Source organism: Oncorhynchus keta, chromosome 26 (assembly GCF_023373465.1).
Source record: "Oncorhynchus keta strain PuntledgeMale-10-30-2019 chromosome 26, Oket_V2, whole genome shotgun sequence".
NCBI classification, from domain to species: domain Eukaryota; kingdom Metazoa; phylum Chordata; class Actinopteri; order Salmoniformes; family Salmonidae; genus Oncorhynchus; species Oncorhynchus keta.
Window position 1 is genome coordinate 33,194,057 of NC_068446.1, and position 23,670 is coordinate 33,217,726.

At 43.9% G+C, this 23,670-nt stretch overlaps 1 protein-coding gene across 1 annotated transcript in view; it reads left to right on the forward strand.

Annotated features, from left to right (window-relative positions):
* Positions 1-1,090: 1,090 nt before the first annotated feature.
* Positions 1,091-23,670, forward strand: part of LOC118389707 (protein MON2 homolog) — a 54,354-nt gene continuing 31,774 nt past the window's right edge. The window contains exons 1-9 of the mRNA XM_052481113.1: positions 1,091-1,572; positions 15,195-15,258; positions 15,482-15,609; positions 20,344-20,475; positions 20,747-20,876; positions 21,439-21,536; positions 22,293-22,334; positions 23,004-23,198; positions 23,484-23,608. Of these exons, the coding sequence (XP_052337073.1) occupies positions 1,465-1,572; positions 15,195-15,258; positions 15,482-15,609; positions 20,344-20,475; positions 20,747-20,876; positions 21,439-21,536; positions 22,293-22,334; positions 23,004-23,198; positions 23,484-23,608 (1,022 nt within the window). The 5' untranslated portion in view covers positions 1,091-1,464. The remainder of the gene's footprint in view (positions 1,573-15,194; positions 15,259-15,481; positions 15,610-20,343; positions 20,476-20,746; positions 20,877-21,438; positions 21,537-22,292; positions 22,335-23,003; positions 23,199-23,483; positions 23,609-23,670) is intronic.

The window sequence follows — 23,670 nt, forward strand, 5'->3', positions numbered from 1 at the left end:
GCATCTGTAAAAGTTTGTGAGTGTTTATGGTGACAAGCCGAATTTCTTCAGCCTCCTAAGGTTGAAGAGGCGCTGCTGTGCCTTCTTCACCACGCTGTCTGTGTGGGTGGACCATTTCAGTTTGTCCGTGATGTGTACGCCGAGGAACTTAAAACTCTCCGTCTTCTCCACTACTGTCCCGTCGATGTGGATAGGAGGCTGCTCCTTCTGCTGTTTCCCGAAGTCCACGATCATCTCCTTTGTTTTGTTGACATTGAGTGTGAGGTTCTTTTCCTGACACCACACTCCGAGGGCCCTCACCTCCTCCCTGTAGGCCGTCTCATCGTTGTTGATAATCAAGCCTACCACTGTAGTGTTGTCTGCAAACTTAATGATTGAGTTGGAGGTGTGCATGGCCACGCAGTCATGGGTGAACAGGGAGTACAGGAGGGGGCTGAGAACGCACCCATGTGGGGCACCAGTGTTGAGGATCAGCGGGGTGGAGATGTTGTTACCTATCCTCACCACGAGAGGCGGCCCGTCAGGAAGTCCAGGACCCAGTTGTACAGGGCGGGATCGAGACCCATGGTCTCGAGGTTAATGACGAGTTTGGAGGGTACTATGGTGTTTAATCCTGAGCTGTAGTCAATGAACAGCATTCTTACATAGGTTTTCCTCTTGTCCAGATGGGTGAAGGCAGTGTGCAGTGTGATTGCGTCGTATGTGGCATGATGAGGTGTTAATTATGTAATTAACTCAGGAACCACACCTGTGTGGAAGCACCTGCTGTCAATATACTTTGTATTTTTCATTGATCCCTCATTTATTTTGGCAGTTACCTGTACATTGCCTTACAAAATACTACATTCATTTGTTTGTATTACTCCACTAGAGGACGCTGGAATTATTCTGCTGGAATCCGGTCATGTTTACCTTCGTGCAAGTGACGTGTCAATGGGATGGTCTCAAAAGTCGTGCTCACGTCCTCGCTACTCCTCTGCTACTCAAAAGCCATTGGATGAGAAAGCCAGAGGTCCCGCCCCTCTGACCTTCTTCTCCAATGGGTTTTGAGAAGTAGAAGATGAGCGAGGAGAGAGGCGCAAGGAGTTACAATTGAGATCTTCCCAATGTCTACCAAAGCATTGTGGGATTGAAACGGTGCTTGCTGGAGCCGTAAGAACTACGGGTGAAACTGAGAAATATTAACCATATAAATGTCACTAGAACTGTGCTAGTGATGATAATCTATGACACCACCGTCTAGGCGTTTTTGTTGTGGACAAGTTTATGCCCGTGTCATCCCTTCCATTCTGTATGGGCAAAGTAGAAAACTGGAATATTGACTTGTGTCAGTGGACGCTTGCTGAGGTCCATACCGTTTTTCGTTTTCAAAGGGGCTGAATAAGTAGGCCGGGAACCAGTATTTTACGATTGCATTCATTATTATTTCAAGATTTGATATTTGGGTCGAATACATAATCCAAAATGTCGACTAGTAGCCCCGAAGCGGTGAAGAAATTACTCGAGAACATGCAGACGGATCTGCGGTCCCTGTCAATGGAATGCAAGAAGAAATTCCCCCCAGTCAAAGAGGTAGTTATGGCTGTCTGACGTTATAGCTAGCAATTCCTCTCTTGCTTTCGCTCAGTTTCACTCTACTGTATGTTATGTGATGTTTTGCCACCTCACCACTGATTATACATTTCATTGCAACTGCTGATGTTGTGATGCGAGCGCTCGAGACATGTATCAGAAATAGGAAGTCTATATTGATCCTTGTGACGTTTCAATCTGACGTCACTTAATTGAAGTAGACATTCAAAACTGGCTGGGTTAGGTAAGGGTTATTAAGGTTTACCATCAGAAATAATAGGGTGATACCCAGTTGTGAAGGATGCATGGATGCTAGCCAGCAGATCCGTCCCACTTGCTTACATCTGCACTAGGGTCAGACAGCATTCCTGTGTATATGAAGACATCCACCGAGCCGGCACAAGCTATGGCTTGTAAAATGTACCTCAATCCAGGGATGGGAAATGCGTTGTACTCCGAATCGTCCCATTATTCCAACTGTTACATCAAGAAGATTAAAAGACTACTAGTTTTCTGGAAAACTGGCTTTTTCATCCTCATACTAGGTAACAGCAGCCATTTTGGAATGGCAGTGTCAGCCAATCAGCTTCTTTGTTGTTCAACCATACATGCATTCCATAACAGCTGCTGTTCCTACTGCTAGCTAGCATGAGGATGAAAACAGCAGTTTACTTAAACTAGCACTTGTTCAATCTTCTTGGTTTAAAACTTCATTTGGGATATTGGACAAATTTGAGTACAACGCATTTCTCATCCCTGGATTGAGGTACGTTTTCTGAGCCATATCTCGCACCGGCTTCGCAGTGTCTTCATATACACAGGAATGCTGTAAGACCCTAGTGCAGCTATAAGCAAGCGGGTTGGATCTGCTGGCTACATGGATTGGATGCCAAAGATTTTATAACTAAGCCAAAGATTTTGGGATGCTTTCCCAAGGTCTAGGTGGAAACAGTAGCCAGTTGTCAAATACTCACTTTACATTCTATGATGGGACGTCCATTGTTTTGTATGCATGTCAGAATCAGCTTTTTCACAATTTTGAGCTTCAATTATTTTCAAAATGAAGATGGTTAGTGTTGCCACTGCATTGGTCAGAAATGCTACATCCCAAGTGTTGTGATTAATGGCAGAATGTTTATTTTCCCGGGTTAATCTGCTGACAATTTGTGAACTCTGTGCGGTTCGCTTAATTTTTGGTGCAGTGTGAACATCCAAAGGAACTCAGACCCCTCAAAGGAGCCCCCGAAGCTAACCGAACTGAGATCATCTCAAGAGGGGGTCTAAGTTCGGTTTGCTTGGTTTGAATTGCCTGGTCTGGTTCACTTTCTTTTAGGGGAATGTGAACACAAAGCTCCCCAGGTTGGCGTATCATTATTCCCACACCACACACTAGACTACTGCAACACAATTGCCCCTGCCATAACTCAGCACATTGGTGCCATGAAAGAGAGATGTTGATGTCCAGGTTCGTGGATAAAAAAACGTGCCTTTTTTGGATCCCAAAAATGTCTATATATATATATATATATATATATATATATATATATGACATTTTTGGGATCCTTGACAATTGCTAATCAATATCCAAAAAAGGCACTTTTTTTATCCACGAACCTGGACATCAACATCTCTCTTTCATGGCACATTCTACTAATGTGCTGATACACACACACACACACACACACACACACACAAACGTATGTCGACACCCTTCAAATTAGTGGATTCGGCTGTTTCAGCCACACCCGTTGCTGACAGATGTATAAAATTGAGCACACAGCCATGCAATCTCCATAGACAAACATTGGCAGTAGAATTGCCTTACTGAAGAAATCAGTGACTTTCAATGTCGCACCCTCATAGGATGCCACCTTTCCAACAAGTCAGTTCATCTAATTTCTGCCCTGCTAGAGCTGCCCCGGTCAACTGTAAGTACTGTTATTGTGAAGTGGAAACATCTAAGAGCCACAACAGCTCAGCCACGAAGTGGTAGGCCACACAACCTCACAGAACTTGACCGCAGAGTGCTGTGGCGCGTAAAAATTGTCCGTCCTCGGTTGCAACACTCACTGCCAAGTTCCAAACTGCCTCTGGTTACAATGGCTGAGCATCAACACACAAGCCTAAGAACACCATGCACAATGCCAAGAGTCGGCTGGAGTTGTGTAAACCGCCATTGGACTCTGGAGCAGTGGAAACGCGTTCTCTGGAGTGAGGAATCATGCTTCACCATCTGGCAGTCCGACAGACAAATCTGGGTTTGGAGGATTCCAGGAGAACGTTACCTGCCTGACTGCATTGTGCTAACTGTAAAGTTTGGTGGATGAGAAATAATGGTCTGGGGCTGTTTTTCATGGTTCCAATGAAGGGAAATCTTAACGCTGCAGCATACAGAGACATTCTAGACAATTCTGTGCTTCCAACTTTGTGGCAACAGTTAGGGAAAGGCCCTTTCCTCTTTCAGCATGACACTGCCCCTGTGCACAAATCGAGGTCCATAAAGAAATGTATTTTTTTGTGATCAGTGTGGAAGAACTTGACTGGCCTGCACAGAGCCCTGACCTCAACCCCACTGAACACCTTTGGGATGAATTGGAACGCCGACTGTGAGCCAGGCCTAATCGGCCAACATCAATGCCCGATCTCACTAATGCTCGTGGCTGAATGGAAGCAAGTCCCCGCAGCATTGTTCCAACATATAGTGGAACACCCAGAAGTGGGGGAGCAAAGGAGGAACCAACTCCATATTAATGTCCATGATTTTAGAATGGGATGTTCGCCGAGCATACCTTTTGTAGTATGTGTTTTTAGCCTACTGACACAATGTTCAGATTATTTGTTTGCAATATGTGATCTTTAAGCTAAGAGAGGTTCATAAGCTGTTTATCGTTTGTGGGGTTTGAATAGTGTGAGGACACACCATATGTGGTTGGAATTGCAACTAAGGGTACAAAATCAATGCTAGTTCTTAGGCAGTAGCTTACATTGGGTGTACAATTTTCAGTTACAGCATTATTTAATCTGCAGTATCCCTCTGCTATTTATTTTGTTAATATTATCTTCTGATTATTAGGTCATATTTGAACTACATGCATTGTATTAGCTTCCAAAATGTGAGTAGGTGTATATATAGCTGTCCGATACGTTCTGATCAAATGTCTTGCCTTGCACTTTATAAAAACCAAGAGTATTTGATGTAATGTGGGAAAAATATCCTGGTTCCTTTTTCTAAAGAGCAATGTGAATGCAAAGAGGACTCGGACCAGAGAATAGGTGAAGTGAACTGGCAAATGAGTTGAGTCCTTATTCAAAAGTAAGGTTAGTGTGAATGGTTATTTTAAAAGGACTATATGTAAAAACAACTATGATAATAATAATAATAATAATAATGCCTGGTCTACTTCATTTAGCTAAATATTTTCCATATGGGATGAAAGATTTGCCTTTCAAACTGAGAATACTGCTATCTAGCATTCCTCTCTGTACTAGCTAGAGATAAGCTGCTCCAATTTCCAGATCTCACAAACTGTCCAAGGTTAAGCTGATGCAGTTTTTCAGTAGAAATTGGAATTATGCTCTTTTTTTTTTATTGCATCTATCTTACATGCTGAGTACTGACTGTCTCCATTTTACCACAGGTGCTTGGACTACACCTTGTATTCATTGCATCAATTGGCTTAGCATGAGAACAATACTGTGGAGGAGGTTATGTTCGTGCTTTGTGTTTTACAGTACAAATTCCTGAAGCATTGCTACAAGCATTTACCTAGTCCTCTGGTAAGCCAAATGTAGACACTTGTTTACACGATGTCACTTTGCCTAAACACACCAGACCTGTTTTGTTACTTACCTATTTGCTTGATTATATGTGACTCGTTTCAGGAAACTAGGTGTATGTCACCTGTCTCCGGATTACTTCACTATCTCACAGGAGAGCCATTTGAGTGTAATGTTCTTTATTTTTATCAAAATGCATTTTTTGGTAGAAATGCCTTCTGGAACATGTGGACTTTCATGTGCCTTAACAACAAACGTGTATGCCATCTGTAAATACAAATAAAATTGGTAAATTACAAGCCTAGTTGGTTTAGTCATGGAAAAAGTCAGCAACCTTCCCACTAGCCATGATTGGCTGAAATAATGAGTGGGCTGGATATACTGAGAGATGAGTTCGGATTGGTCTATAACATGAGCTCGTCAGTCTGTGTAGGTAATCCTTTCTAACGCAGTTCTTTTGAAAGATATCACGTAGTAGATCGGCATAAGTGTTAATATCCACTTTCTGGAAGACCGGACTTTGAAATCTGTGGAATTAGAGTATGACAGCTAAGGCGTTTGATTGCAAATATACAGATGGAGTAGAAAAGAGAACACACAGAAAGCTGTTGTAATCCGGAGACAGGTGATTTTACATCTTCAAAATAAGAGCTACCATGACATCTATGACAGAGGGAGTAGCGTGCGTCCATCCATGTATATGGGTAAGATAGTCTAGCTAGCTACATTTTCAGATATTACACGTTTCTAATTTAGTCAGAAAGTCCTTTTTAATTTCAAGTTAAAGTGTACTGTTAGCTAGCTAGCTAACATTATCTGGCTGGCTTGCTAGCTACGTTACATGTATGATCTGTGTAGTAATATTATTTGTATCTCAGAGCCATTTGTAGGCTAGCTAACATTGAACCTGGTTGGTTGGTTACCTGCAGATTCATGCAGGGTAGTAATGTTATCAGTTGGGATTATGGTTTATTCTTTTGATAGCTAGCTACATGTCTAAACTAACCAGCTCTGCTAGGGTGAGGAAAATGGTCAGTGAGCTGTTCTCTCATTTGTCTCTGGAAGTAGCTAGCCAACGTTAGCTAGTTAGCTTAGGTGCTTGTTGTTAGGTCAGAACGCTCTGATTAACCCTACTCCTCGGCCGGAGCGTCCAGTGTGCGCTGTGAACGCTTTGAATTTACGAATGGACAAATGGACAATCTGACAATGCTCTTAGTTTACAAATGCCCAGAGCACACTCTGGCGCTCCAGATTACAATTACAAATACACCCATAGTATAACCAGCTTTTAGTCTTGAAATCTTTAGTTGTTTAGTACATGGCCTCACATGTGAATCCTTAAAGAGATGGGTGGGGCTAAAGCTTAAGAGGGTGTGAATGATGCTGAATGGGTGTAGACAAAAGAGCTCTCCAGAAAGTGTACCAAATATACAACTTGATTGGAGTCCACCTGTGGTAAATCCAATTTATTGGACATGATTTGGAAAGACACAACTCTCTATATAAGGTCCCACAGTTGACAGTGCATGCCAGAGCAAAAACCAAGCCATGAGGTTGAAGGAATTGTCCGTAGAGCTCCAAGACCGGACTGAGCAATCGGGGGAGAAGGGCCTTGGTCAGGGAGGTGACCAAGAACCCAATGTTCATTCTGACAGACCTCAAAAGTTCCTCTGTGGAGATGGGAGAAACTCCCAGAAGGACAACCATTTCTGCAGCACTCCATCGATCAGGCCTTTTATGGTAGAGTGGCCTGACCAAGCCATTCCTCAGTAAAAGGCACATGGCAGCCCACTTGGAGTTTGCCAAAAGGCACTTAAAGGACTCTCAGACCATGAGAAACAAGATTCTCTGGTCTGATGAAACCAAGATGGCCTGAATGCCAAGTGTCTTGTCTGGAGTAAACCTTGCACCATCCCTACGGCGAAGCATGTGGGTGTCAGTATCATGCTGTGGGGATGTTTTTCAGCAGCAGGGACTGGGAGATTAGTCGGGATCAAGGGAAAGATGAACGGAGCAAAGTCCGGAGATCCTTGATGAAAACCTGCTCTAGAGCGCTCAGACTCTGACTGGGGTGAAGGCTCACCTTCCAACAGGACAACGACCCTAACCACACAGCCAAGACAATGCAGGACTGGCTTTAGGACAAGTCTCAATGTCCTTGAGTGGCCCAGCCAGAGCCTGGACTTGAACCCGATCAAACATCTCTGAGAGACCTGAAAAAAGCTGTGCAGCAACGCTCTCCAGCCAACCTGACAGCGCTAGAGAGGATTTGCACAGAAGAATGGGAGAAACTCCCCAAATACAGGTGTGACAAGCTTGTAGCGTCATACCCAAGAAGACTCGAGGCTGTAATCGCTGCTAAAGGTGCTTCAACAAAGTACTGAGTAAAGGGTCTGAACACTTATGTAAATGGAATATTTGTTTTTAAATTGTAATACGTTTGTAAACATTTCTAAAAACCTGTTTTTGCTTGGTCATTATGGTGTAATTGTTTGTTGATTTGATGAGGGGGGAAAACTATTTCATTTTAGAATAAGGCTGTAACGTAACAAAATGTTATGTCAAGGGGTGTGAATACTTTCTGCTAAATGGCATATATATTATATTATTATTATTACTTTCCAAATGCACTGTATGTTTTAGTGCAATGCACAAAATGCCTGTATCGCAAGAATCAAGTATATCTATATATTTAAAAAAAAATGTTTGGTCTTGTCTCCTTTGCTCCTGTTGTGCTGTGTGCACTCTGCACCTTCCTACCCCCCTCAACACCAGGGCTGTAACGGAACAAAATGTGGGAAAAGTCAAGGGGTCTGAATACATTCCGAATGCACTGTACATTCAAGTTAATCAAATGAATTTGATGTATTGCCCAGCCATAGATGCAGGGTGGTATACTGCAGTAGGCCTAGCTGTCAGAGAAATTATGCTGTCTCAGTCAGTCTCCACATTTGAGATGACTGCTCCTTTATGCTGAGCCTGTGCCCTTTCGGCTTCCAGTCCAGAGTCAGCAGGCAGGCAGGTATAACTCTGGCTGGCTTTGTTTGTTTCTCCTCAGATGTAGTCACACAGTAAGACTCAGCACTGCTCTGGGGACGATACCTCTACAGCAGGGATGGGCAACTGCCGCAGCCTTTTGTAGACCCGCGGACCAAATTAAAAACATTTAATTAAAAAATGTAAGATGGGGGTGGGGCTCAGTGCGGGTCGCAACATACTGTTGAGAGTTAGAATACAAAAGCTGCCATTTTGAAATTTGGTTGTGCATCAGCAGTCACTCAATTAGCCAATGTCAGCAACAAATATTATAAGTTAGACTAGCAGCCAGCTATCTAAGCATGGTCGAATTACTGACCAAAGTGGGGCCCATTGATCATCAGTTATCACATTAAAAACGGCAAACATTTTCCTCCACCCTATGGCAAAATATGTAGAATTTAAGGCAGGGCAATATGACATCTATCATATATCACAGAGAAATCTTATGTGCCTATTTAAGATTTCTCTGTTTTTCGTACGATGTACCCAATGACTAATGAAAACTTGCTATGTCCTCATTGTGATTTTACAGACGTGTTTTATACGTCTTATTTATACACTTTTGTAATATTTATGAAATGCATATTGATATATTTGGCAGCACTTACTTGTTTCCCCTTTGCCCTCAACCCCATTCGATGTGTGGAACGGATGTGGGTGGGGCCAGGTCTACATAAGGGTGCAAATGTAAAAAAATTCACAAAAACTCTGACGAAGGCCGTGAGGCCGACACATAAGCTTATTAAATATCAGTGATACTATCAAGAGCATCTTCATCTAAGTCACAACAATAGACAAACACAGTCTGCTTAAACTAATAACACACAAATTATTGTATTTTTCTTGTCTATATTGAATACATAATTTGGTGTCGGTTGTAAAAAAGTATCTGAACCCCCAGGCTAATGACTTCTCCAAAAGATAATTGGAGTCAGGAGTCAGCTAACCTGGAGTCCAATCAATGAGATGAGATTAGAGATGTTGGTTAGAGCTGCCCTGCCCTATTAAAAAAAAAAAAAAACGTTCAAAATTTGAGTTTGCTATTCACAAGAAGCATTGCCTGATGTGAACCATGCCTCATACAAAAGAGATATCAGAAGACCCAAGATTAAGAATTGTTGACTTGCATAAAGCTGGAAAGGGTTACAAAAGTATCTCTAAAAGCCTTTATGTTCATCAGTCCACAGTAAGACAAATTGTCTATAAATTGAGAAAGTTCAGCACTATTACTACTCTCCCTAGGAGTGGCTGTCCTGCAAAGATGACTGCAAAAGCACAACACAGAATGCTCAATGAGGTTTAGAAGAATCCTAGAGGGTCAGCTAAAAACAGAAATCTCTGGAATATGCTAACATCTCTGTTGACGAGTCTACAATAAGTAAAACACTAAATGAGAATGGTGTTCATGGGAGGACACCACGGAAGAAGCAACTGCTGTCCAAAAAAACATTGCTGCATGTCTGAAGTTTACAAAAGTGCACCTGGGTGTTCCACAGCGCCACTGGCAAAATATTCTGTGGACAGATGAAACTACAGTTGAGCTGTTTGGAAGGAACACACAATCCTATGTGAGGGGAACAAAAGCCACAGCACATCAAACCAAAACCTCATCCCAAATGTAAAGTATGGTGGAGGGAGCATCATGGTTTGGGGCTGCTTTGCTGCCTCAGGGCCTGGGTAGCTTGCTATCTTCGACGTAAAAATTAATTCACAAGTTTATCAAGACATTTTGCAGGAGAATGTTAGGCTATCTGTCCGCCAATTGAATCTCAACAGAAGTTGGGTGATGCAACATGACAACGACCCAAAACACAGAAGTAAATCAACAACAGAATGTCTTCAACAGAAGAAAATACACCTTCTGGAGTGGCCCAGTCAGAGTCCTGCCATCAACCTGATTGAGATGCTGTGGCTTGAGCTCGAGCAGTTCTCACACCAGACATCCCAAGAATATTGCTGAACTGAAACCGTTTTGTAAAGAAGAATGGTCCAAAATTCCTCCTGACCGTTGTGCAGGTCTGATCCGTTACTACAGAAAACGTTTGGTTGAGGTTACTGCTGTCAAAGGAGGGTCAACCAGTTATTAAATCCAAGGGTTCACATACTTTTCCCACCCTGCACTGTGAATGTTTACACGGTGTGTTCAATAGAAACATATTGTTTGTGTGTTTAGTTTAAGCAGACTGTGTTTGTCTATTGTTGTGACCTAGATGAAGGTCCGATCAAATTGTATGACCAATTTATGCAGAAATCCAGGTAATTCCAATAGGTTCACCTACTTTTTCTTGTCACTGTAGGGCTGCCACATCTTATTTTTAACCAAATGCTGCAATTGCGACTTGACTTGGAAGTCAGTTAATTTTAAATAAATAAAACCATTATCTATGGATTTTGCATGACTGTGAATACAGATATGCATATGTTGGTCACAGATACCTTAAAGGGGTGTGAATCAGAAAACCAGTCAGTATCTGGTGTGACCATTTGCCTTATGCAGCGCACGGCCCCATGTGCATTATCATGCTGAAATATGAGGTAGATGAAGGGTACGACAATGGGCCTCATTATCTCATCACGGTATTGCAGTGCATTCAAATTGTCATTGATAAAATGTAATTGTGTTCGTTATCCATAGCTTATGCCTGCCCATACCAAAACCTCACGCCACCATGGGGCACTTTGTTAACAACGTTGACATCAGCAAACCGCTCGCCCACAAGACGCCATACATGTGGTCTGCAGTTGTGAGGCCAATTGGACGCTAAAATGTTTTGCTCTCAATGTCAGTTGTGCCCTTGAGTCTTTAAAAAAATCTTTTCACTCAGATAGCCAGGTACGAGACACCTCCTTGACCAGTCTTGCACACCCTCTCCCATTTACTTATTTTACTGCAGTGCAGCTGTCTTCTCTCAGGTTCGTCTGGGTTAAGAAGGGCTGAGAAGAATCCTGTAGATTTTTCTACATCACAGCTTCACCTCCTTCATACCTCCGTCTGTATGGCTGACTTTACCACACAGGTGTCATACAGTATGAAGAAATAACAAGCTGAAAAGCAGAAACTTAAGTAGAACTGACAGAAGGTGAGACTGTAAGGTTTGGATTAATTGAATAAGCCCCTTCAATGTAGGCTTTGCAGCAGCCCGAATCAATGCGAAAAGCTGCAGTGTGAGTTGCTTTCTCGACATCTTCTGAGACCGCCTATAAGCGGCTGAGCAAATGATGCTGGGCTTTAGGAGAAGTAGTGAGTTTGCATTCAGGCTGGTGCCCAACTTCATGAATAATTCTCCCCTAGGATAAAACAAAAAGTGAAGCTAGGCCTATGAGTGTGACCTGGTCCTTCCACTATTTGTCTTCATGCTGCTGTAGTGTGGATGAACCTTCGCATTCAGTGGCTTCATATGCCCTCCACAGTGCGGTTCACAGAAATAGTTCTAAACTGCCAGATTGTAATTTTGACTCCTACTGATTCAGACTGAAGCTTCTCAGTTCTATTGTAAAGGGGAAGAAAGTCATGCAGTGTCAGGCCTTTTTGGGCTCAGTTAGCATTTTACTGGATAAGAGTGTGGGTGGGGAGGGTGGACTTGGTACAGAAAGACTACTGACTGAGCTAGCATGAATAGACTGGAGTGGTTTCATACAGTGGCTGGTCTGTCTGATGACCTAAATGACTCATAGCAGATCCATTACACTCTCATCACAAATAAGAAGAACGAGGAAATGAAGCCAGTTATTTCAAATGTGAAAGTGTGAGGATGCACAACAAGCATCCAATAAGCATCAATAGGCTAGGCTAAATGTTGCCCTCTCCTATTGGTAAATCCTCTCCATTGACCATTTAAAGGTTTTCCAAAGGCCCTAAGCCTACTAATTGCACATGTGGGGACAGTGTTTCAGTGGTTTTCCATGTGCATGTCATCAGGTCTAAACACTCAGCCTTGACAGTGCAGTGTTATCCATGTTCAGGTTGGTAAGAACAGAAGGACACATGGTTTCACTCAAGGTTGAACATAGGAAATCCCAGCAATCTGCTTCTGATTCAAGGCTCTCGGACATGCTTTATTGTCTTATGTGACCAATTGATGCCAGTTATTGTGTTTGTAGGAAGTGGAGTGCAATGATCTTGTTGGCATTCCTTTACTTAAGGTTTCTGTAGGCAGGTCAGCATTTACCTGGATTCTAAAATCCACTTGATTCTACAGCAATATGAACAGAATAATTGTATTTAATAACAAGGCAAGTTCAGTATTGCCGTCATGATCATCAGCAGAATTAGGCTCATCCTTGTTGATAGTATTATAGGCTTTATGGATATCTTCAACATTGTAATGAATCTTTTTCCTTAAAGACCATGGACCATCCCTTATGGTGTCATCTTTAATCATCATCACCACGATCATCTTCCTTCCATAATAGGCTCCCATTCACATTGCATACTGGGTCCATTCACTGTGGCTCCTCTGAGCCCTGCTAGTGCTAGGCCCACCTAACCACAATGGCTGCTGTATGAGGAGGGTCGGAGGACCTTTTTAAGGCTATTTATAACACATTTAGTGCAGCGTTGCCTTTTGCGCAACAGCACTGTGGCGAAATTCATTTGGAATGAATGTCAGTTGTGTGTCACAATCGTATACAGCCAAACAAGGAACATCACGGGTGCTAGAATGGAATATATCGGTCTAGTAGCCTTGTATATGTTCAGTTCTAGAGAGTGTGCTTATGGTCAACCTGTTATGTGTGACGCGAACCCAAGTGCCGAGAAACACTACCTTCATTAGCCAAGGGGCATTTCCATGGTAAGAGTCATGTTGTCACTTTAAAATGTATGTCAAACAAAAACCAATGATTGCAAAGTTAAGCAATCCATACAACTCTATGCACAAGGACTACTTTTTTAACAGTTTACTTGAACAGTGCAGATGCAACATTTTGTTACAGAATCACAGTTTGTGCTGTCATTCTGTTACCAAACTTTGCATCCATGCTGTTCTAAATGTGTTTTTGGAACATTTTCTGTGGAAATTGTTAAAAGTACTTTGATTTGTTTAACTTTGCAGTCATTGGTTTCTGTTTAATGTACATTTTTAAAGTGAAAATTGTGAGTCTCAGCATCACTCTGTTATTGTGGATTTGTCCCAAGATAACAAGAGTAACTTCATGATGAGAAAGCCTCCGCACTAAAGTTGCGGCCTATCAACGACACCTAGAATAAGAACCTAAACGGCCCTTTCCCCCAACAGACTTTGTTGTCTGTTTGTGGAAGCCTAACCTTGTTTGTGCAAGAGATGTTCTCAACAACAACAAAAATGTATGTCACCCTGCCTGCCTCCCATTTTGAATAAGAGCAACAGCCAAAAAGAAAGGAGGACCAAGGCACAATTAAAATGCCTTTATTTGTGTGGCATGTTCAATGGAAACAAATATGAATAACTGTGTTTTGGCTGCATGACCTTTGTCAGGGAATACATGAGCCAAAGTTAATTAGTTGTCTTCACTGTTCTTCGTAGCGATATTAATATCTTCGTCTCTACACCAGCAGGATCGGAATGATTATTAGAACAAGTTCTGTGTGATTTTAATGCCCTGTTATCCCTCCACACTGAGGACAAAGGAGAGGAGGGAGACTTGCATTTCTCTAGATTATCTTTAAGTCGCTGTGTGGGGTTACGATAGGGCCTGTAGTTCTACACAGTTTGGCCCAGTCCACACTCTGCAGTATTAAGGCCCTGTTGCCGGGTAACCAAGAGGTTCAAGAGGTCGCATACTGTCCAATTGACTCCCACCTCTGTGTGGCCTTGTGGCAGGTCAAATGAAATATGAAGTGATATGACTGTATAGCAGGTCAAACACAGCAGCATAGCACAGCAGGTCTGGCTAGAACAACAATAACAGGAAGTGTTTCTCGCCCAGGCTGTCTTCCTACGTGATTTTACATCATATGAAGAGGGTTTGACTGGTGGTTGTTTTTCATATCAAATTAATTACCTGCTGGAGTGTTGCACACTTCTTAAGCTAGACCCCTTGTGGTCAGATCTTAACTGAAAAAGACCCTGCTAAGTTATATGTGTTTCAGTATCGAGGAGAGGCAGTGGCTAGAACAGGTTAACTGAAAGAAACCCTGCTAAGTTGTCTTGTGCTCACACCAATCCAATATTTCTTCACTTTAGCTTGGAACAATAATTGTGGGACAGGAATTGCCAGGAAACAATTTGACACTGAAAGTATGTTTATGTAAGCTATAGGGAACGAAGTGGAGGGTGCTCAACCAACTGGAGTCGAGGTACAACCCAAAAAGGTTAATCATCATTGAAAAGATGCGATGCTCGCTCACCATTTTAAATATTCATTGTTTTATTCAAGCAAGGTTAAAAGTTGTTCTGATAAAGGCCATTGAGGGCTGAAATGTTAATCTTTTAACCTTGCTCAAATAAAACAATGAAGGAGCGTCGCACCTTCTCTATGTAGGTTATAGGCCCAGTCTGTATCATAGTGCACAGTCAGAGCTGCAGCTGCTGTATAGTGATAGAGACCTCTGTAGACTGCTGAAAGCACAGCATGATCTCACTGTCAGGCAACGGAGCTCCACACCAGAGAAATCACGATGACTCCCAGTGTCTCCTCTCCGGTAACTCGAGGTTAACTGATTAGTGTGTCTGGCCATGAGGATCATTAATAAGGACTAGGAGACGTCTACCTCAGTTGTAACAGTGCATATAGAGGTGGTAACGTATCGTCAGCTGTCTTATCATAAGGAATGTATAGGTACAGTAAATGTAAACGTAATGTGTCTCTGTTCTGTGCTTTTCTAGGCTGCTGAGTCTGGGATAGTCAAGATCAAGACCATCGCCGCGAGGAATTCAGACATCTTGGCAAGTGAGTGATTGAGGGAGGGGACACTCCTATGCCTTGTGTTTGTTTGTGAGCGATGTTTTGGCTGAGACAATATCCAATCACATACAGAACAGTGATTATACCTCATTAAAACAAGCAAAGGAAAGGAGGATGCATTCTAACAGAGTAGTCCTATTGTAGATGTTTGTTTTAGAACAACCGTCTAATGTGTTAACTGCATGCCCATGTATTGTCTCCTCCTTAGCTCTGAAGGAGAACAGCTCGGAGGTAGTACAGCCGTTCCTGATGGGCTGTGGCACCAAGGAGCCCAAGATCACCCAGCTGTGTCTGGCTGCTATCCAGAGACTCATGTCCCACGAGGTGGTTTCTGAGGTGAGGAACACAGGACCACTAACAAAAGACTGATATGCTTTCATTCTAAGGAAATTGGTCTGGATGTAAGGCATACATTTGAAGTCAGGGCAGGGGGAGAACTTTATGATGATCCTGTCTGGGCTTCTACTACTTTACATTCAGTAGTGCCAGTATCTCTCACTGAGAGAGTATCTCTCACTTTAGGCCTCACATTGCAGTGCAAAGCCTCATCTCTGTAAAACTGCTTGCTGCACCTCAATATGGAGCCCAGGCTATTGTGACTGGCCCTTTAACCGCTACACCTCAACATGGAACCCAGGCTATTGTGACTGGCCCTTTAACCGCTACATCTCAACATGGAACCCAGGCTATTGTGACTGGCCCTTTAACCGCTACATCTCAACATGGAACCCAGGCTATTGTGACTGGCCCTTTAACCGCTACATCTCAACATGGAAACCAGGCTATTGTGACTGGCCCTTTAACCGCTACACCTCAACATGGAACCCAGGCTATTGTGACTGGCCCTTTAACCGCTACATCTCAACATGGAGCCCAGGCTATTGTGACTGGCCCTTTAACCGCTACACCTCAACATGGAGCCCAGGCTATTGTGACTGGCCCTTTAACCGCTACACCTCAACATGGAGCCCAGGCTATTGTGACTGGCCCTTTAACCGCTACACCTCAACATGGAGCACAGGCTATTGTGACTGGCCCTTTAACCACTACACCTCAACATGGAGCCCAGGCTATTGTGACTGGCCCTTTAACCACTACACCTCAACATGGAACCCAGGCTATTCTGACTGGCCTTCCCTGACCATGGCTTGATCTGCCTGGTGTTAGCAGGGACACCTTGACTGATCACTGACCACCTAGCCAGCCACTCCTACTGTGTGAATAAGAACACCCTGGCTAATTCACTCCCTGCCTGACTGAATGTGTACACCCTGCCTTCCTGATTGGCTGACTGACTGACTGTACAGCCTGACTGGCTGGCTGGTTGTGTTTACATGATATCAGCAGACTCCCTGCTTGTAGCCTTTCAACGGAGGCTTTCTGCCACGCTCCAGCGCCTCCCCTCTATCTCTGTCTGTCTGTAAGCCCAGGGCTTAACTACTGGGACAGGGATGGGGAAGAGGAACCAAGCTACCACGATATTGATTTAAATGTGTTGTTTTATGTGAGTGAAAAGTGTCGGTTTTGTCGTCTGAAGGACAGGTTCTTTCTTCAAACTAAACTTCCCCCAGTTTCACTTGGTTTTGTACGAGTTCTGCAGAGTTGTTCTGACCTCAGGAAGTGACGCGAGGACAATGGCTCAATCCCAATAGCCCTCCCCCTCGTTTTCTAGTGTCCCTCTGTGGATGAGTGACACTCAAACGGAGTAACTAGAGGAAGTGAGAGATGAATAACTAGGGAATGGGATGTCACTCACGTACATCAGAAGCCGCCGAAGGATAGCCTACCACACAATTCAATAACGTCGAGCCTTGTTTTCACTGTTCTGGAGGCGGTAATAGCTTTCCTTATACTTCTCATGCAACAAATATGTACAGTACTTACGGAATGATAACAGCCAAATAACAATGTGCCCACAATGTACCAATGTACCAATCCTCTGGTTGTGATTCAATGTGGAGTAGTACTGAAGTCAGGACTTTCATTCCATAATAGCAGTTTGACATGTAACAGTCGCATTTCCCTTCACTCAGTCATTTTCTGCATTTTCTTGGGGATTAATGATTAACCAGTGGAAGCATTGTAAAAAAGTTGAATCCACTGTTCTGAATGAATATTTAGTTAGAGGTGGATATCTAGCTGCACAACATTTTTAACAAACCGATCTCACGGAACTATATTTAACTACTGTACATTTTCGTTGTAGTCCTTCAAATACTTGTATGAATTAAAACACAGAAATGGATAATCACCCTACAGTTTTCTTAATCTGAGCCGAAAGGTCGTTTCAGAATCACCCACGTTTGGTAGCCTATGCTGTTGAATGCTCTTTCTGTCCATGGGCATGGTTGTTCATGTAGTGGTTACAATGTATCTCTGATCAAACACTCTCATAAAAGGTATGTGGTAAAGACACAGGAGCAAATGAGTTTGGTACAGGGATGGACAGAATTTTGACATGCAAATCTGATTGGATACAGCGGTTTGATTATTGAAATATCAGCCTCAATTTGACATGTTGCTCTTTTATTTTTGAGGGCTAATCGGGGACATTTTACAGCGACAGCTGTAGTCAGGGGCAGGCCACTAAAATTGGCCACTTATTTTATCCTCCACTACACAATAAGCAAGATACCCCATAATGTCAAAGTGGATTTATGTTTTATACCATTTTTTTGTGAATTAAATAGGAAATGTCTTGAGTCAATAAGTATTCAACCCAGGCTTGCATTATGGCAAGCCAATATAAGGTCAGTAGTAAAAATATGCTTAACAAGTCACATAATAAGTTGCCTGTACTCACTCAGTGTGCGATAATAGTGTATAGCATGATTTTGGAATGACTCATCTCTAACCCACATACAATTACCTGTAAGGTCCCTCAGTTGAGCAGTGCATTTCAAACACAGATTCAACCACAAAGACCAGGAATGTTTTTCAATTCCTCACGAAGAAGGTCATCTATTGGTAGATGTGTAAAATTACATTTTAAAAATAGAGCAGACTTTGAATATCCCTTTGAGCATGGTTAAGTTATTTACACTTTGAATGGTGTATCAATACACCCAGTCACTACAAAAATACAGGCGTCCTTCCTAACTCAGTTGCTGGAGAGGAAGGAAACCTGCTCAGGGATTTCACCATGAGGCTAATGATGACTTTAAAGCAGTTACAGAGTTTAATGGCTGTGATAGGAGAAAACAGAGGATGGATCAACAACATTATTGACAACCTTATTGACAGAGTGAAAATAAGGAAGCCTGTACATAATACAAATATTCCAAAACATGCATCCTGTTTGCAACAAGCTACTTAAGTAAAACTGCTCAAATTTGGCAAAGAAATGTACTTTGCCCCAAACATAGTGTTTTATATTCCAGACAAACACAGCACATCACTGAGTACCACTCTTCATATTTTCAAACATGGGGGTGGCTGCGTCATGTTATGGGTATGCTTGTCATCGGCAAAGAAGTGGATGCAAAGAAGTGGAATTAAACTAAGCACAGCCAAAATCCTAGAGGAAATCTAGGTTGTCTGCTTTCCAACACTGGGAGACAAATTCACCTTCCAGCAGGACCGTATCCTAAAACACAAGACCAAATATACACTGGAATTGCTTATTAATATGACATTGATATTGTGTGTAGATGGGAGAAGTAAAAAAATATATATTTTAAGATAACAGCTGTAACAAAACATTTATTTTTTAACCTTTATTTAACTAGGCAAGTCCGTTTAGAACGGCCTAGGAACAGTGGGTTAACTGCCTTGTTCAGGGGCAGAACGACAGATTTTTGTCAGCTCATGGATTGTATGTAGCTCGGTTACTGGCCCAACACTCTAACCACGAGGCTACCTGCCGCCCCAACAAAATGTGCAGTAAGTCCAGGGGTATGAACACTTTCTGGTGGCACTGTAGCTTCAATCTCTAACATTACTACAATAATAATAATAATAATAATATAATATATGCCATTTAGCAGACGCTTTTATCCAAAGCGACTTACAGTCATGTGTGCATACATTCTACGTATGGGTGGTCCCGGGAATTGAACCCACTACCCTGGCGTTACAAGCGCCATGCTCTACCAACTGAGCTACAGAAGGACCAATAAAGAGCAATGGCAAGTGATTGACTTGTACATCTTTTTTTATGAACAGCAAGGAAAGCTTTCACAATTGTACCTAACATTTGCAGGAAATGCTTTAGCTTTTTTTGTTTGTAAATTACCTTTATGACCAAAAAATACGCATAGGCCTAATCATTTCTCTACATTAACTAACATATTCCTCTTAACTGTACATTTTTTTAGCATGAAGTTGTAAGAAATGATATTTGCTTCCGTCCTAGTATTTTTGTCAGCCATCTTTCCTGAAGCAACTTTCTAGCCTTGGGTCGCAGAGCTTCATGGGAGTTTTGAGTACCACTCGTTCGCAAGTTAGCAACTCGATTCGCTTCATTTGGTGTTTAGAGGGCTGAATAGAGGGCTGAAAAGGCACTATGCCTCGCTCAAGGTTGTATTGGGATGCACATTCCTCAATAGTTAACACAGCCACAAGTCTAACCAATAAATCGTGCCTATTTCTACAATTTATCTTAAAATCAGATTTTAAACCAAACCTTAATCCTTGCCACACTGCTAACCTTATGTCTGACCTTAACCTTAAATTTAGACAATTTTTATGATCTAGGCAAATTTGGACTTTGTGGCTGTGTATCTAGGAAACTGGACCCCACTCCGACTTGATGCGATTCGAGGGATCGTTGTTAACGAAGGGGGAGGGTTAAGGGGGTGGTGTTGGTATTAAGACAATGTCACTGGAGTGCCACAGTGGCTGGGGTTGGCTGAAAGAATGCCAATGTGACTCCCTGACCCTGATGTGGTGTTGGCTGGTCCGGTCGGCTGCTGCCGTGTGTCTATCTGTGTGTACATGTCTGTGTCTATGACCTCTAGAGCTCCTCTCACTTCCTCTGTTCTGTCACATTCCAGTAAATTGTGACTGTCGCTGCCTCCTGGGTGTACAAGTAGGCTACATGTCTAACCATGTGTTGTGTGTGTTCATCAGGCTGCAGCCGGGAACATCATTAACATGCTGTGGCAGTTGATGGAGAACGGGCTGGAGGAACTGAAGCTGCTGCAGACTGTGTTAGTGCTGCTCACCACCAACACAGTGGTACATGACCAAGTCCTGTCCAAGGTACCGTACACTCAGCACACACATTGCAGACACTTTTATATATTCAAGGTACAGTCAGATAGTACATGCTGTGTCCCAAACACGTCTCATATTGCCGAGGGAGTTGGTTTCCACGTACATGTTAATCCAGATGTGTGACTTTAGTAAATCTGACTACGTTCCAATGGTCATACTAGCATACCACTTAGAATGTATTACCCAGTACATGGCTTGATTCTTGGTGGGAGGCTATTGTAACAGAGCCTGTGTCTCCTCGCCGCCTCCCTCCCAGGCTATCGTGCTGTGTTTCCGCCTGCACTTCACCAAGGACAACATCACCAACAACACAGCCGCCGCCACCGTCAGACAAGTCGTCACCGTGGTATTCGAGAGGATGGTCGCGGAGGACGAGCGCTTCAAAGGTCTGAGCAGAGTGCTCATGGGAAATGGAGTTCCCGGACTCTACTGTTTTCTTTTTGCCATTGATTCAGAGTTGAGTCATTGTTAGATCCACAAAGGGAAGTGCGCAAGTGTACACTTTGGATGAAAGGTGGAGGTTGCAGCCACAGAACTTTACATCAGTATTCTAGAATCCCACTTCCTCTCTCCAACCCTCCTCTTTTTCTCTAACTTTGACCATGCCACAGAAGAAGGGAAGGGAATTTGTTTCTCCTTAGATTGCCTAAAGCTGCTTATCCCATGACTTCAGTGAATATAACATGACTTGTTGAGGTTTTGGTTTGGCCCCTTTAGTTTTCGCACTGCTGTCTTTCCACTCTACGTCTTAGTTTAGTATAACTGGGATTGGAAATCACAATTTAATTGCGTGACTTTTCCCTCCTGAGGTAGGTTTTGGACCGGTCTTTTCTGAGAGTGTTTGTTTGTGTCATTGTTTGATGAGAGATTAATCCCTCCAGGCTTGTAGCCACAGCTGTTTCTAAAGTTGTCTCTCCCTCTCCTCCCTCCCTCTCTCCTCTCCTCCAGACATCGTGGACCAGCCTCCTCCAGTCCAGGGTAACACTAACCGGAGGTCTGTTAGCACCCTGAGGCCCAGTGCTAAAGACGCCTACATGCTGTTCCAGGTACGTCCACCAGGTGGAGACAGTCCTCCATACCTCTCACTGTACCCAACAGGGCAAGGGAGGGAACGATGGCCAGGGCAAGGGAGGGAACGATGGCCAGGGCAAGGGAGGGAACGATGGCCAGGGCAAGGGAGGGAACGATGGCCAGGGCAAGGGAGGGAACGATGGCCAGGGCAAGGGAGGGAACGATGGCCAGGGCAAGGGAGGGAACGATGGCCAGGGCAAGGGAGGGAACGATGGCCAGGGCAAGGGAGGGAACGATGGCCAGGGCAAGGGAGGGAACGATGGCCAGGGCAAGGGAGGGAACGATGGCCAGGGCAAGGGAGGGAACGATGGCCAGGGCAAGGGAGGGAACGATGGCCAGGGCAAGGGAGGGAACGATGGCCAGGGAAAGGGGGGACGACGTGGGGGAACGGGGGTAGGGGAGAACACGGGAAGGGGTAGGGGAAGAGGGAAACGAGGATAGGGAAGGGCGGGCGCGAGAGGAAGGGGGGGGACAGGGGGAACGGCGAGAACGAGGGGGGAGGGAATGAGGGTAGGGGAAGGGGAGAACGAGGGTAGGGGAAGGGGAGAACGAGGAGAAGGGGGAGGGAGGGGTAGAAAAGGGTAAGGTAGGGAACAATTTTGTGGAATGAAACAGCCATGCTGTCATAAGATATTTGCAGCCCATACTTCCAGACTATCACAGAGGCAATGCTAGTAGCTGTCTCCAGCTGTCCTATGTCTACATCCCAATTTCTGTGTGTGTCCCTCCAGGACCTATGTCAGCTAGTAAATGCTGATGCTCCCTACTGGCTGGTAGGGATCCCCATTTCCGTGTGTGTCCCTCCAGGACCTATACAATATGATGCAGTAAAGTATAGTAAACACAATGCTGATGCTCCATCTACTGGCTGGTAGGGGGATTGAACCATTGCCCTCTAACCATTGAACCATGAACACGGACGCCCTTTGCCCTCTGCCCTCTAGCCCTCCTTGCCCGGCCCTCCTCAATGCCCTCTACCATTCCCTAACCATTGGGTCTTCCTTGCCCTCTAGCCCTGAATACCCTCTAACCATTGCCCTAACCATTGCCCTAACCATTATACCATTTACAACCATTGCCCTCTAATACCATTGCCTTAACCATACAATATGATGCCCTCTAACCATTGCCCTAAACCATTGCCCTATGGTACCAATGCCCTCTAACCATTGCCCTCTACAACCACAATCAACCATTGTAACCATTATCTGCCCTCTAACCATTGAACCATTGCCCTCTAGAATACCAATACAAACCATCTCATCTCCATTGCCCTAACCATTGCCCTCTAACCATTGTGCCCTCTTGCCCTCTAACCATTTGCCCTCTAACCATTGCCCTCTACCATGCCCTGCCCTCTAACCATTGCCCTCTATCCCCAACTCTGTGAACCATTGCCCTCTAACCATTGGATTGCCCTCTAACCTCTGACCCCTGTGTAGCACCAGGAGTTCAGCTTCCTGCTGAAGGAGCGTGTGTGTCCGCTGGTCATCAAGCTGTTCTCCCCCAACATCAAGTTCCGTCAAGGCAACAGCAGCGCCGCCTCCCCAGCCCCTGTAGAAAAACCCTACTTCCCCATCTGCATGAGGCTGCTCAGAGTGGTATCTGTGCTCATCAAACACTTCTACAGCCTACTGGTGAGTCTCTGTGGTTATCAAACACTTGTACAGCCTACTGGTGAGAGTCAGTTTCAGCTATCTACTACCAAGTACTGTGTTCTCTGTACTTACATCATCAAACACAACTACAGTCTAGTGGTGAGCGCCAAAGCAGGAACTATAGTTAGGGTCAAGTCCATTTTAAATTAGGAAGTAAGTTGAAATTCCAATTTTCCACAAATCCTGTTGTCTTATTGTAGAGCCAGAAATGTGTGGATAGTTAGCTTGGGGAGCTGAGGTGTGTGTTTGTCTGTGTTGCTGTAGGTGACAGAGTGTGAGATCTTCCTGTCTCTGCTGGTGAAGTTCCTGGATGGAGAGAAGCCTCAGTGGCTTAGAGCTGTGGCCGTGGAGTCAGTCCACAGGCTGTGTGTACAGCCACACCTGCTACGGTGAGTAGGAGGAGTGCACACACTGACTTTACCCTACACACACACCTTCATCACTAAACTTA